The sequence below is a fragment of the Chlorocebus sabaeus genome, chromosome 4 (genome assembly GCF_047675955.1).
Source record: "Chlorocebus sabaeus isolate Y175 chromosome 4, mChlSab1.0.hap1, whole genome shotgun sequence".
NCBI lineage: Eukaryota > Metazoa > Chordata > Mammalia > Primates > Cercopithecidae > Chlorocebus > Chlorocebus sabaeus.
This window is the reverse complement of record NC_132907.1, coordinates 3,285,779-3,300,696: the sequence shown is the minus strand read 5'-3', so window position 1 is coordinate 3,300,696 and position 14,918 is coordinate 3,285,779. Positions and strand designations below refer to the sequence as shown.

General features: G+C 35.1%; 1 protein-coding gene across 20 annotated transcripts in view; it reads right to left on the bottom strand.

The window, feature by feature from the left end:
* Positions 1-14,918, bottom strand: part of ARB2A (ARB2 cotranscriptional regulator A) — a 481,527-nt gene that overhangs the window by 343,349 nt on the left and 123,260 nt on the right. For all 20 annotated transcript variants that reach the window (XM_073014612.1, XM_073014598.1, XM_073014605.1 and 17 more), the window contains one exon: positions 101-166. In XM_073014612.1, the coding sequence (XP_072870713.1) occupies positions 101-166 (66 nt within the window). The remainder of the gene's footprint in view (positions 1-100; positions 167-14,918) is intronic.

The window sequence follows — 14,918 nt, the reverse complement described above, 5'->3', positions numbered from 1 at the left end:
TATCACAGTCAACCCAAAACAAAAGTTTTCTTCTGAATTAAAAACTATTTTACTTGGAAATAAACATTTGAAATAAACATTTCTTTAAAATTTGACTTACTGGAATAGATATTTTTTTCAAATTACAATCCTTTTCCAGGAGCTCATATACATACTTCGTGATGATCTAAGTAGGAAAGAAATAACACATTAAGATCCAATATCATCCATTATCAAAACTGACATAAATTTTGGTAAATGATTGCAAGTTATTGCTCTGAGTAAATATCTCTTCATCTTGGAATGCTTTTATACTATATTAAGAGACTCCTAATTACCCATAATGGTTTACTTCCTGCTGCTATATGAATAACTATGAACTTTTGTATTAAGGATTGGGACCAATTAATACATATTAAATTAATACACATCAACAAAAATATACATGACTTTCTCTTTTTCAAGAGAATACTCTAAAAGTATATTTTCTTTTTTCGGTGTTTCTAAAATTTGTTTCTCCTATTATTTTCCTATAGGCATTATATTTAATATATTAATGGCACCTTAGTGACTGAATCTCAACACCTCTTTTGTGCTCACTGAATCGAGGAGGAAAAAGTCAGAGGTATTCTAAACAGAAAAGGAAAACTCATCCAGAAAGTCAGGGACTTGTCAGTATCACTGCTTATGCTAGGAAGAAGCACAGTTCCTCTAGATGTCCATGTTCTAATTCCTGGAACCTGTGAATAAGTTATGTTACACAGTAAATGAATCAACAGATATAACTAAAGTTTAGAACCTTGAAATGGTGAGATTTTCTAGGATTATTTGGGCGGTGTATGTCTTTAAAAGTAGAAAATTACAGAAGAACAGTGGGTCAGAGAGATGCAAAGTGACTCAACTGGCTATTGCTGGCTTTCAACATGGAGGAAGGAGACAAGCCAAGAAATGTGGTAGCTTTTATAAAGTGGAACAACCTTCAGTTGACAGCAGTAGAAAAATGAGACCTCAGTCCTACAACTGCAAGGAACCGAATTTTGCCATCAACCCTCATAAGCAGTAAACAAATTCTAACCCTAGATCCTAAAAACAGCTTGTTCACACCTTGATTTTAGCCCAGTGAAACTCATATGGGACTTCTGACCTACAGAATTGTTAAGATAACAAATTCATGTTGCTTTAAGCCTCTAAATTTATAGTAATTTGTTATAACAGCAAGAGAAAATTAACACACTATTTCTATTAAGGAAGGCAAAGAGTAAGGAAAGAGACATCTGGAATAAAAACAAATATTAAATAGGTGGTACTATTGGTCACTTTAAGGAGTGTTTCTTCACTCCAAAATGTCTTAAGTTATCTATGCAAAATACCTCAGAGAATAATTTTAGCAGAAACATAATTAAAAGTCAAATTTTATGAAACAAAATCACAGGATGATTTTTTTAGAAAATTAAGATGTCAATTGCTTTGGTGCTGTATTCGTAATCTAAAATAGATTCTTTATCCTGCTTTCTTCAAGGAGTCCAAAATTCTTTCTTCTATGTATACGTATTCATTTCATTTTAGAAACAGTATATTATATGTATGCTAGAACAGCTTTATCTTGGCTGGTAACGGTAATTTCAAAAGCTATGATACTACGTTAGAACTAGGTAATAAAATGCTAGTTATTAAACTAATAGTATTCTTATGTTTCAACATAGCAGTTAAAATTATGTTGATTATACTTTCACTGGGAGGTAGTGGTACTGTAGACTTATAAGAGTAAACTAAAAATGTGGAGGTTCAGACTAAACATATGTATAAAGTTATATAATGACCTGCTGCTTTAAGAGAAATAGATTAAATAAGATTGGCAAAATGAGTGGTTTAACATTTCTGAAAATACTCTACTATCTATGAAATCACAAAATATCCTTACATTTGAAGTAACAACAAAACCAGTGAAACTTAATCCAAATGAATTCTACCAGCATGCAAAATACTTGAGACATAATCTGAGAATTAAAAATTTAAATACTACTGACCTTACAAAAAGAAAAAAGCTGAACAAACTAAAAGTCAACAGCTCTTACTAGATCCATCAGTTAGTTAATCCCCAAAGTTTATACTACAGGATAATATAAAATAATCCAAAACTCAAAAATTGCTTAGTTAGCTTTGAAATACACGATAGAGCAAGTCTGGAATTTGCAACATATCAAACCAAGTAATAAAACTATATATCAAGTAAGAGTTAGGGAAACACTACCTAACTTGCCTAATTTGCTTTGATCTCCAAATCCTTAACATAGGAAAAAAGCAACCATAGATGAAATCGTCTATCTTACAGGCAATTCTCCGTGTTCAGCATGCTCTCCTCAAATCTAGTCATCCTCCAAAATACAGATCACATGTCAACTCCTTCAGGTAACTCTCATGGCCTCATCCCAACCCTCCAAGGTATGGCAGTGTCTCAACCTCTATTTTCCTCTGGACATGACTGAATATCATTGTCTAACATACTACTCAAATATCATTACCTGTCTGTTACACATCTACTTATAGAACACTATAATTTTGGTCTCCTCCCTTTATTCCTTCTTTTATTCACAGGATACTCTGGGAAACGGAAACAGAAGATACTTAAAATTGTACATGAATTCTCCTCTCTGTCCATCCTGTCTACATCTTTTGAGGCAGATACAAGTTCAAGATTAAAAAAAAAAAAAAAAGTTTTCTAATTGCTAAATCAAGACTTACGAAGAAAGCATCAAGGACTCATTCATTGTCTTCCAGATTGCATAGAATTGCACTCTGCATTTAGAAAAATCAAAAAATGAAAAGATAATTTCAAAAAGAAGATGAAAAAAGTATTTCTTTCCAAATGTTATCTGTGTTCAAATGTTCACTGGGAGCTGTGTTTATAGATGGAAAAGAAAAGGTTTAAGAGACTACGCAGGCTCTAAAGTTATGTTGTCATTCTAATAAGAAACAGAGAACTTCCGTTGTCTGGTTTGACGTATATAGAGCTTGGAAGTAGGTACTACTGACCTTCCAAAAGAAAAAAGGCTTAAAAAACTGAAAGTCAACAACTCTGATTAGATCCATCAGAGAAATGAGGCCACAGAGCAAACTGCTTCCCTGAAAATGGAGAGACCAGACAAGCAGATATAAAATCAGTTTACAGGGTACCTCAGCTGAAGCCAGTACTAATGTAAGAACACTTTAAACTGCAATGGAGGAACTGTTGGCGGGGTGTGGACTAGCTTAAGAGTTAAAAACTAGGAGGAGGTTCAACCTTAAGGGGGAGGGGACAAATTTTTATGAGTTTTATTCCAGGAGGGCTACTAGGTTCTCACTATGAAGACCACATAAAAACTCTCTCTTGTTTCTGGCTGGGGAAGGGGAAAGGTAACCATTTAAAAACACTCCAGAGCTCTCTATTGTTTTCAATAATGCCTGAAATAGTTCAAGAGAAACTATTTTATCAGAACCTAGCTGACCTGGGGGGAAGGGAAATGCCCAACTCCAGCTCACTTAAGAGATGAGACCTAAGAGAGGACTATAGAATATCTCCCCATCTACCCTAAGTTAACACCATATCAATAGAGTTCCTATAAAATACCAGGGGATTACAGCTAAAATAACTCTAAGAGTCAGGCCCTTTTTAAGGACCCTAGAAAAACCCAAAGACAACAGAGGAGACAAAAACAAAAAGCCTCTGACATGCAGCTAAAGCAAACAATAAACACAATCTAATGCCTAGCCAAATAAACATAAAATCTCACACTAAAGACCTATTTACTTCAGTTCCTTTCACCTGATATATAATATCAGGCTTTCAACAAGTAATTACCAGGCTGCTAAAAGGCAAAAACAGACAGACAAAACCCCCATGATCTGAAGAGACAAACCAAACATCAGAACTAGACTCAGATATGGCAGAGACAGTGGAATCATCAGACTAGGAATTTAAAACAACTATAATATGATAACGCTTTACTGGAAAAGTGCACCACATACAGAACAGATGGGTAACGTAAGGAGAAACATGGAAACCAAGGTACAATCCAAAGGAAATGTTAGATCAAAACCACTGTAACAAAAATGAAGACTGGGTTTAATAGGCTGATTAGTAGACTGGACATGGCCAAGGAAAGACTCAATGAGGTTGAAGATAAGTTAATGGAAAAGCTCAAAATGTAAATGCAAAGAGAAAACAAGAATGAAAAGACAATACAGAATATCAGAGAATTGTGGGGCAATCATACAAGGTGTAACTTATGCATAATGAGAATACAAGAAGGAGAAGACAGAAGAAACAGAGAAAATATTTGAAGCAATAATGGCTGAGAATATTCCAAAATTAATGACAGACAAAAAATAACAGATCCAGGAAGTGAAGGGAGCATCAAGCTGGATAAATAAAACCAACCAAACAAAAAAAACTATACCTTGCCAAAGTGAAAATCTTAAAAGAAGCTGGTGGGGGAAAGGTGGAAATTTACTTACAGGGGAACAAGGATCAGAATTACATTGGACTTCTCTTACAAACTATGGAAACGAGAAGACAGAGGAGTGAATTACTCAGTGCTGAAAGAAACCACACCAACCTAGAATTCTGTATCCTGCAAAGTTAACCTTCAAAAAGTGAAAGAGAAATAAAGACTTTCTGAGGCAAATAAAAATTTAGGGAATTTTTTCTTTTTCCTTTTTTTCTTTTCTTTTCCTTTTTTTTTTTTTTTTTTTTTGCCAGTAGATCTGCCTCACAAGAAACGTTAAAACTCATTTCAGAGAAAACAAAAATTACAGAGGTCAGGAATTTGGATCAACACAAAGAAACAAGAGTGTTAGACAAGAAAGAAGTGAAGGTAAAATAAAATATTTTGTTATTCTTATTTGATCTAACAGATAACAGTTTGTTTAAAATAATAACAGTAACAATGTATTTTGTTTACAGATAAGCAGAATGAATGTCAGCAATGTTATAAGTGACAAGAGAGAAGAACTGATTATACTGTTATAAGGTACTTGTACTACACATGAAGAGGTGTAGTGTCTAGTGTCATTTGAAAGAAATACTGGAAAGAAAAATCTACTACACCTGGCAATTTTCCTGGATTTCTTCTGATTCCTAAGAAGTTGCCATAAAGATAAAAGTTAAGTGAATCCACAATGGAAGTGACAGAAAAATAATTTTGAGATTATATATTCATGGAATAAATCTCCTGACTACTAATACAGTAATGCCCTCAAGGAATTAGAGTCTGAATCTAATTTTTCTAGCTCTGAGTTTCTGCATGTAGGGATTAAAGAAAATTGTTAAAAGGAGAGCAGGGGTGATCAATGAAATAAACATAGAAATAAGGAAAATGAAGTATAATAAAAATCACTTCTCCATGGAACACTTCCAACAGAAGGGTAATATTTATCCTACTATGAATTTACTTTTGACATTTATTAAGCACTTACTATGTGCTTATCATGTTCCTCATTCATCTCAGCATTACTTCTGGTCTTAAATAAGAAGCCAGCAATGATAACCTTTAGTCCAGTAACAGCACTGAAATCATTCTAGCTGGTTATAATTTAAGGGGGTGGGGAAAAGTGACATTAAGAAGCCTCCTAGAAGGTACTACAGATCCTTTTGAGAAATAAAATGTAATACATAATATGTATTACTGCATAGGTAAGGTAAATAATATAAAAATTTTAATTAAACACAAACGAAGTTTATTTTATTACCAGATATTCAAGCTTTCATTCTTTCTTCCTCAGAAGAAAATCTCTCAATAGTAACGAACTAAATTTGGACTTATTGATTCATAGCAATAACAATATTTATTTTACAACTTTATTAACAACATAAGATAAAAAAAAAAAAAGTCTCTATTACGCCTATTAGGAGACTAAGAACATCAGCCCAAGACATAAAACACCAATACCCATACATCACCAGTCATGCCCATCCCTATAGATGACACGTCAATGCTAAGAGAATCCTGACTTTAAATGTACAGGTGGATGAACTGAACCAAAAGAGAAACTCTAAAATATCTAAATATATCTGTAAAATTTTTATGCCTCTTTCAACCAAATAAAATCTTAGAAAACAGACTCAGTAAGTACCTGAATTAGTAAAATATGAACTAAAACATTAAAAGAAATATTTTTTAAAAAGTTTTTAAACATATGAAACATTTTAAAAGAAAAATAACTTTTAAATGCTTAAAATATTTAAAAATAAACCCTTTTTTCCGTGCTTGTATAGCAGTAAGTATACCTACCTGTTACGTGGAACACTGGGGTTTGATTCTCCCCACAACCAAAAAAAGAAAAGAAACAATTTGTAAAGAGCCTTAGGATAATAAATCATTGCCTAGTAGAAATCTGTCTAAATGGCAGAATGAAATTAAGTCATTTATAATGAGTACACTTAAGTGATAATAATACTCTGTTTTCTGCTTGAAATAATTACATACATCATGTTTACATTAAATAGATACTTACAAAACAGTTGAAAATAGTTTACTTTTACATAAGCATCTTCTTTTAACATTATTCATTTGCTTAGGAAGCCCTGATTTCACAAATGAGCCCAAAGGAGTCAGAACAGGCAATCTGATTTATCACACTACAGTATATCACAAATGTAAATGAAGTTTGATATTATAAGCTCTTACTATATTGAAAGTTTAAAAATATTTTGAGGATAAACTTTCGCTTTTAACACAATATTTAGCTGGGCATGGTGGCTCACACCTGTAATCCCAGAACTTTGGGAGGCCGAGGCAGGTGGATCACCTGAGGTCAGGGGTTCGAAACCAGCCTGGCCAACATGGCTGTTTCTACTCTACTAAAAATACACAATTAGCCAGGCATGGTGGTGAATGCTTGTAATCCCAGCTACCTGGGAGGCTGAGGCAGGAGAATCACTTGAACCTGGGAGGCGAAAATTGCAGTGAGCTGAAATAGTGCTATTGCACTCCAGCCTTGTTGCACTCCAGGCAACAAGAGCAAGACTCCATCTCAGTAAATAAGTAAGTAAATAAATAAATAAATAAATAAAACAAAAATACAATATTTATTCTATCTATTCTGTGTTACTCAGTTTCACTTTGCTCATTATGATTAATAAAAATACAATTTAAAATCCCCATACCATTTATTTTGAAAGGCAGAGGCTTCAAGATCTTTGTATTCAGTATGTAACTGAATAATTAGTTGGATTCCTCAATTTAAAATATACCAATAAACAGGGGATAGTGCCCCATCAGGTCTCAGGAGCAGAAGGGAGGCAGATCTCACTCCTAGAAATCTAATCCTTGGCATGGTCTGTCACTGAAGGAGTAGGGAGCGAATCCTGCCAAAGTCCTCCCTGGGTCAAAGGAAATGCAAGAATGGTGCCAGTTGCTGAAGGAAGCACCCACTAAAGCCTCTGAATGGACAAGAACAGGGGAAGTAATCTCTCACCTCCCTGCCCCTTTTCTCAGTTCACTGTTGTGGACTTGGCAAAGGCTTTTCCTGTCAGGGTTTATGAGCATGGACTTAAAGAGACAACTTCTTGAGTTTCTCCAGTGGCTCCACCCCTACTGAAGGTGAACACTGGCTGGGGGAGGGTGCTTTTCACACTTCTCCATTGCCTCTGCTCCTGCACCCACCAACCAGCTCTTAAAATTAAGTGCTACCTACTGACTGTATCCTAAAATACACGACCAAACAAAATCACATTGCTAAAACAAGCAACATCTGAGAAAGCCAGTTAACAAACCTATCTATATCCAAGAAACCCATATAGAGCCTTGGCACCCTTAAAGCACCCAGAAACAAATCCAATCAATCACAAACAATACATATCACAGTCATACCCACAAGGGAAAAAAGAATACCAAATCAAGACGCCCCATCCAAATGATAGCAAACTAAAAAAAAAAAGAGAAGTAGCTCTTTAGATGAGAATGAACAGTGCAAGAACTTTGGCAATACAAAAAGCCAGAGTGTTTCATCATCTCTAAATGATCCCACTAGTTCCCCAGCAATGGATCCTAACCAGAATAAAAATTCTGAAATGACAGAGAATTCAGAATATGGGTGGCAAAGAAATTGAAAGAGACCCAGGAGAAAGCTGAAATATAACACGAATAAATCGGAAAAACAATTCAGAAACTGAAGACGACACAGCTGCTATATTAAGAAAGAACCAAACAGAACTTCTGGTATTGAAAAATTCACTACATGGGGCTGGGTGTGGTGGCTCACGCCTGTAATCCTAGCACTTTGGGAGGCCAAAGCAGGAGGATCTCTTCAACCCAGGAGTTCAAGACCAGCTGGGCAACATAGAGAGACCCTGTCTCTTAAAAAAAAAAAAAAAAAAAAAAAAAAAAGAGAGAGAGAGAGAAACTCACTGCAGGAATTTCTTTTTCTTTTTCTTTTTGAGACAGCCTTGCTCTGTCGCCTGAGCTGGAATGCAGTGGCATGATCATAGCTCACTGCAGCCTCAAACTCCCGGGCTCAACTGATCCTCCTTCTTCAGTCACCGAAGCAGCTGGGACTACAGGTGCATGTCACCATGCCCAGATAATTTTTCAATTTTTTTTTGTAGAAACCAAGTCTCACTATGTTGGTCAGGCTGGTCTTGAACTCCCTGAACTTACACAATCCTCCCGACTTGGCCACCCAAAGTATTAGAACTACTAACGTAATTCTAACATGAGTAGTTCTAGGCGTGAACCACTGTGCCCAGCCAGGAATTTCAAAATACAATTGGAAGTCTTAACAACATAATACATCAAGCAGAAGAAGGAATCTCAGAGCTCAAAGACGAGCCCTTCCAAGTCAACCCAGACACAAATAAAGAAAAAATAATTGTAAAAACTGAATAAAGCCTTCAAGAAATATAGGATTACGTAAAGTGACCAAATCTATGACTTACTGGCATTCCTGGGTGAGAAGAGAAAGTAAGCAACTAGGAAAACATATTTGAGGATATAATTAAGAAAAGTTTCTCTAATCTTGCTTAAATTGGCCAACATGCAGATACAAGAAATCCAGAGAACTCCTGCAAGGTACTATACGAGATGACCTTCCCCAAGACACATAGTCATCAGACTATCCAAAGTCAATGCAAAAATTCTTAAAAGGCAGCTATGGAAAAGAATCACATCACCAATAAAAGAAAACCCATCAGATTAACAGCAGAATTCTCAGCAGAAACCTTATAAGCCAGAAGAGATTGGGGACCCATTTTTAGCATTCTTTAAGAAATGAAATTTCTGCCAAGAATTTCACATCCCATCCAACTAAGCTTCATAAACAAAAGAGAAATAAAGTTGTTCCCAGATAAGCAATCACTAAAGGAACTGATCACTATCAAAAAATGCTTATGGGGTAACTGAACATGGAAATGGAAGAATGATACTTGCTACCACAAAAGCACATGCAAGCACATAGCCTATAGAACCAATAAAGCAACTACACAATTGAGACTACCATGCAACTGGCTAACAACACCACACAGAAAGAAAACCTCAAATATCAATATTAACCTTGAATGCAAACAGTGTATACACTCCACTTAAAAGACACTGAGTGGCAAACTGGATGGAAAAACAAGACCCATCCTTCTACTATCTTCAAGAGAGCAATCTCACATGTAATGACACACAAAGGCTCAAAGTAAAGATCTATCTATACAGAAAGATCTTTCTCAAAGTAAAGATCTTTCTATAGAGAAAGATGCATCAGGCAAGTAAAAACAAAAAAGGGCAGAGGCTGTTATTCCTATATCAGATAAAATAGACTTTAACAATAAAAAGGACAAAAAGTAATATTACATAATGATAAAGGGTTCTATTCAATGAATAAATAGGCACCAACATTGGAGCACCCACATTTATAAAACAATTACTTCCAGACCTAAGAAAAGACTTATATAGCCACACAATAATAAGAATTTAACACCCCACAAAAGTTATTAAACAGATCATCAAGGCAGAAAACAAACAAAAATCTGAACTTAAATTTGACACTTAATTAATTGAACCTAATAGACATCTATAGAATACTCCACCCAACAACAACAAAATATATATTATTCTCATCTGCACACAGAACATACTTCAGGATTTCCCACATGCTTGGTCATAAAACAAGTCTTGGTAAATTTTTTGAAAAAGCTAAATTAAAAAATAAAATAAAAAATGAATCATACACAACATCTTCTCAGACCATGGTGGAATAAAAATAGAAATCAACACCATGAGGAACTCTCAAAACCACACAAACTATATACGGAAATCATTACATAAAAGTCTTGAATGACTTCTGGATAAACAATGAAATTTAAGCAAAAATCAAAAAATTCTTTTAAACAAACAAAAAGAGACAACACACGCCTCTGGGGAGTGGCAAAAGCATTAAGAGGAAAGTTTGTAGTGCTAAATGACTGCATCAAGAAAACAGAAAAATCTTGGCCGGGTGTGGTGGCTCATGCCTGTAATCCCAGCACTTTGGGAGGCTGAGGCGGGCGGATCACGAGATCAGAAGATCGAGACCATTCTGGCTAACACAGTGAAACTCTGTCTCTACTAAAAAAATACAAAAAATTAGCCGGGCATGGTAGCGAGTGCCTGTAGCCCCAGATACTCGGGAGGCTGAGGCAGGAGAATGGCTTGAATCTGGGAGGCGGAGCTTGCAGTGAGTCAAGATGGCACCGCTGCACTCCAGCCTGGGGTACAGAGCAAGACTCCATCTCAAAAAAAAAAAAAAAAAAAGAAAGAAAATAGAAAAATCTCAAAATTAATAACCTATCCTTGCACCTAAGAGAACTAGGAAAACAAGAACAAACTAAATTCAAAGCTGGTAGAAGAAAAAAATAATTAAAATCAGAGCCAAACTAAATGAAATTGAGACCCCAAAAAACCATCCAAATGATCAACAAAATAAAAAAAAAAGTGGTTTTTTGAAAGATAAATAAAATTGATAAACTGTTAGCTAGATTAAGAAAGAAAATAAATCTATACACAATCAGAAATGACAAAGATGACATCACAATTGATCCCAGAGAGATACAGAAGATCCTCAGAGACTACTATATACATCTTTATGCACAAAAACTAGAAAATCTAGAGGAAATGGATACATTCCCTGAAACACACAACCTCCCAAGATAGAATGAGGAAGAAACAACAATCTTGAACAGACCAATAACAAGTAATGAAATTGAACCAGTAATTTAAAAAAACTACCAACCAAAAAAAGCCCTGGAACAGATTGATTCACAGCTGAATTCTATCAATTCTACCAGATATGCAAAGAGTTAGTACCAATCCTGCTGAAACTATTACAAAAAGTCAAGGAGGAGGGACTCCTTCCTAACTCCCTATCCCAACCTGGCAAAGATACAATAAGAAAAGAAAACTACAGGTCAATATCCCTAATGAACAGATACCAAACAATCCTCAACAAAATACTAGCAAATCGAAGCCAGCAGCACATCAAAAAGTTAATTCACCCTGATCAAGTGGGCTTTATTCCTGGAATGCAAGGATAGTTCACTATATGCAAAAGGATTCATTACATAAAAAGAATTAAAAACAAAAAACATTTTTTGTTATTTATTTTATTGAGATAATCATTCATCTCAATAGACACAGAAAAATGCTTTCATTAAAATCCAACATCCTTCATGATAAAAACCTTCAACAAACTAGCCATCGAAGGAACATATCTCAAAATAATAAGAGTCATCTATGAAAAACACACACCCAATATCATACTGCACAGGCAAAAGTTAGAAGTATTTTCCCTAAGAAGATGTCCAGTCTCATCCCTCCTATTCAAGATAGTACTGAAAGTCCTAGCCAGAGCAATCAGACAAGAGGAAGAAATAAAACGTATCTGATATAGTTTGGCTCTGTATCCCCACCTAAATCTCATCTTGAATTGTAATCCCCACCTCTCAAGGGAGGGAAGCGATTACATTATGGGGGGCAGTTTCCCCCTTGCTGTTCTCATGATAGTGAGTGAATTTTCACGAGATTTGATGGTTTCATTAACAGGAGTTTTTCCTGTGTTCTCACATGCTTGAACTTCTCTCTTCTGCTGCCATGTGAAGAAGGTCTTTGCTTCCCCTTTGCCTTCTGCTATGACTGTAAGTTTCCTGAGGCCAATTAAAACCCTTTCTTTTATAAATTACACAGATTTGGGTATTTCTTTATAGAAGTGTGAGAATGGACTACTACAGCATCTAAATAGGAAAAGAGAAAGTCACATTATCTCTTTTCATTGCTGATATGATTCTATACCTAGAAAACCCTAAAGATTCCACCATATGACTCCTAGACATGATAAGCGACTTTAGCAAACTCTCAGGACAGAAAATCAACACCCAAAAATTAGCATTTCTATATACCAATAACATTCAAGCTGATAACCAAATTAAGAATGCAATCCCATTTACAACAGCTACCAAAAAAAAAAAAAAAAAAAAAAATCTAAAAATACACCTAACATAGGAGGCAAAAGATCTCTACAAAGAGAATTGCAAAACAGTGCTGAAAGACTCATAGATGACAAAAACAAATGGAAAATAATTTCATGCTAATGAGTTGGAGGAATCAATATCATTAAAATATTTATATTGCTCAAAGCAATCTATGGATTCAATGACATTCCTACCAAATTATCAATGTCATTTTTCACAGAATTAGAAAAAGCTATTCTAAAATTCAAATGGAACGAAAAAGGAGACCAAATAGTCAAGCCAATCCTAAGCAAAAAAAAAAAAAAAAAAAAGAAAAAGAAAAAAAATCACGCTGGAAGCATCACATTACCTGACTTCAAACCATACTACAAGGCTACAGTAAACAAAACAGCATGCTGCTGGTACAAAAATAGGTACATAGGCCAATGGAACAGAATATAGACCCCTGAAATAAAGTCACACACCACCAACCAACTGATCTTCAACAAAGTCAGCAAAAACTAACAATGGGGAAAGGATACCCTATTCAACAAATAGTGCTGGGAAAATTGGCTAACCATAGGCAGAAAAATAAAACTTGACCCCTACTTCTTACCATATAGAAAAATTAACCCAAGATGGATTAAAGACTTACATGTAAGACCTCAAACTAAAAATTCTAGAAGAGAACCTAGGAAATACTCTTCCAGATGATGGCCTAGGCAAATAATTTGTGACAAAGTCCTCAAAAGCAAATGCAACAAAAACAAAAATTGACAACTGGGACCTAATTAAACTAAAGAGTTTCTGCGCTACAAAGGAAACTGTCAACTGAGTTAACTGACAATCTACAGAAGAAATTATTTTAAAATTATGCATCTGACAAAGGATTAATATCCAGAATCTATAAGGTGCTTAAACTATTGAATAACCAAAAAACAAATAACCTCATCAAAAAGTGGGCAAAGGTCCACTTTTGAACAGTTCTCAAAACAGATATATGAGCAGCCAACAAGCCTGAAAAAAATGCTCAAATCACTAATCACCAGAGAGATGCAAATCAAAGCCACTATGAGATACTTTACCATACTATTCAGAATGGCTGTTATTCAAAAGTTAGAAAATAAAAGATGTTGGTGAGGCTGCAGAGGAAAGGGAACACTTATACACTGTTGGTGGGAATGTAAGTTAGTCAGCCCCTGTGGAAAGCAGTTTGTTGATTTCTGAAAGAACTAAAAATGGACTTAGCACTCAAACCAGCAATCCCATTACTGTGTATACAACCAAACAAAAATAAATCATTCTACCAAAAAGATACCTGCACTCATATGTTTATTGTAGCACTATTCACAATAGCAAAGACAGCGTCAACCCAGGTGTCCATCAATAGTGTGGATTGAATAAAGAAAATGTGGTACACATACACGATGGAATACTACTACATAGACAGAAAAAAGAATGAAAACACGTCCTTTGCAGCACCAGGGATGCAGCTGAAGACCATTATCCTAAGTGAATTAATGCAGAAACAGAAAACCAAATACTACATGTTCTCACTTATAAGTGAGAGCTAAACATTGGGTACACATGGGCACAAAGATGGGAACAATAAACACTAGGGAATCCAAAAGGAGGGAGGGAGGGAGGAAAGAAGGGAAAGTCAGGGTTGAAAAACTACCTATCATGTACTATGTTCACTAGTTGGGTGATGAACTCATTAGAAGTCCAAATCTCAGCATCATGCAATATACCTGTGTAACAAACCTGCACATGTACCCCCTGAATCCATAATTTAAAAATACATAAAATATTCTTTCTATATTACAAAAAATAAAATGTACCAAGACTATAGATACCAGTGGCTGGAACGAGTGGGTTGGGGGTTGGGGGTGGAATGAAGACATGGTAGTTAATGGAAACAAACATACAGTTAGATAGAAGGTAAAAATTCTAATGTTTGATAATAGAGTAGGGCAATTACGGTTAGCAATAATATACTGCATGTTAAGTAGCTAGAAGAGAGTACTTAAAATGTTCCTAACACACTGAAATGGTCAAGGTGACAGATGCCCCAGATACCCTGTCTTGATCATTACACATTCTAGGCATATAACAAAGTATCACAACTACACCATAAATGTGTAAAATAATATGTATCAGTAACAGGAAATAAAAATTTACAGCTTTTTAAAAACCAGTCTTACATATTTCATCTCTAAACAGACCAACTGCAATTGGTAGAAGATTTTAGCTTTGAGCAATGTCCTGATTTAAAATGTGTTTATCCCCAGTGCTGTATGTTAGGAGCATTCACAATGTGTAATATTTACCCTTAGGGCCAAGAAGTATACTATGGTTCAATGGAAACAAATTTCATATTACACCAGCAACATAATGTAGTGTTTCTACAAATACTAAAAGTTAATAAGCAGGTGAAACCTATGTATCCAACTTAATATTACAGATTAATGTTACATTTTGCAAAATGGGAAAT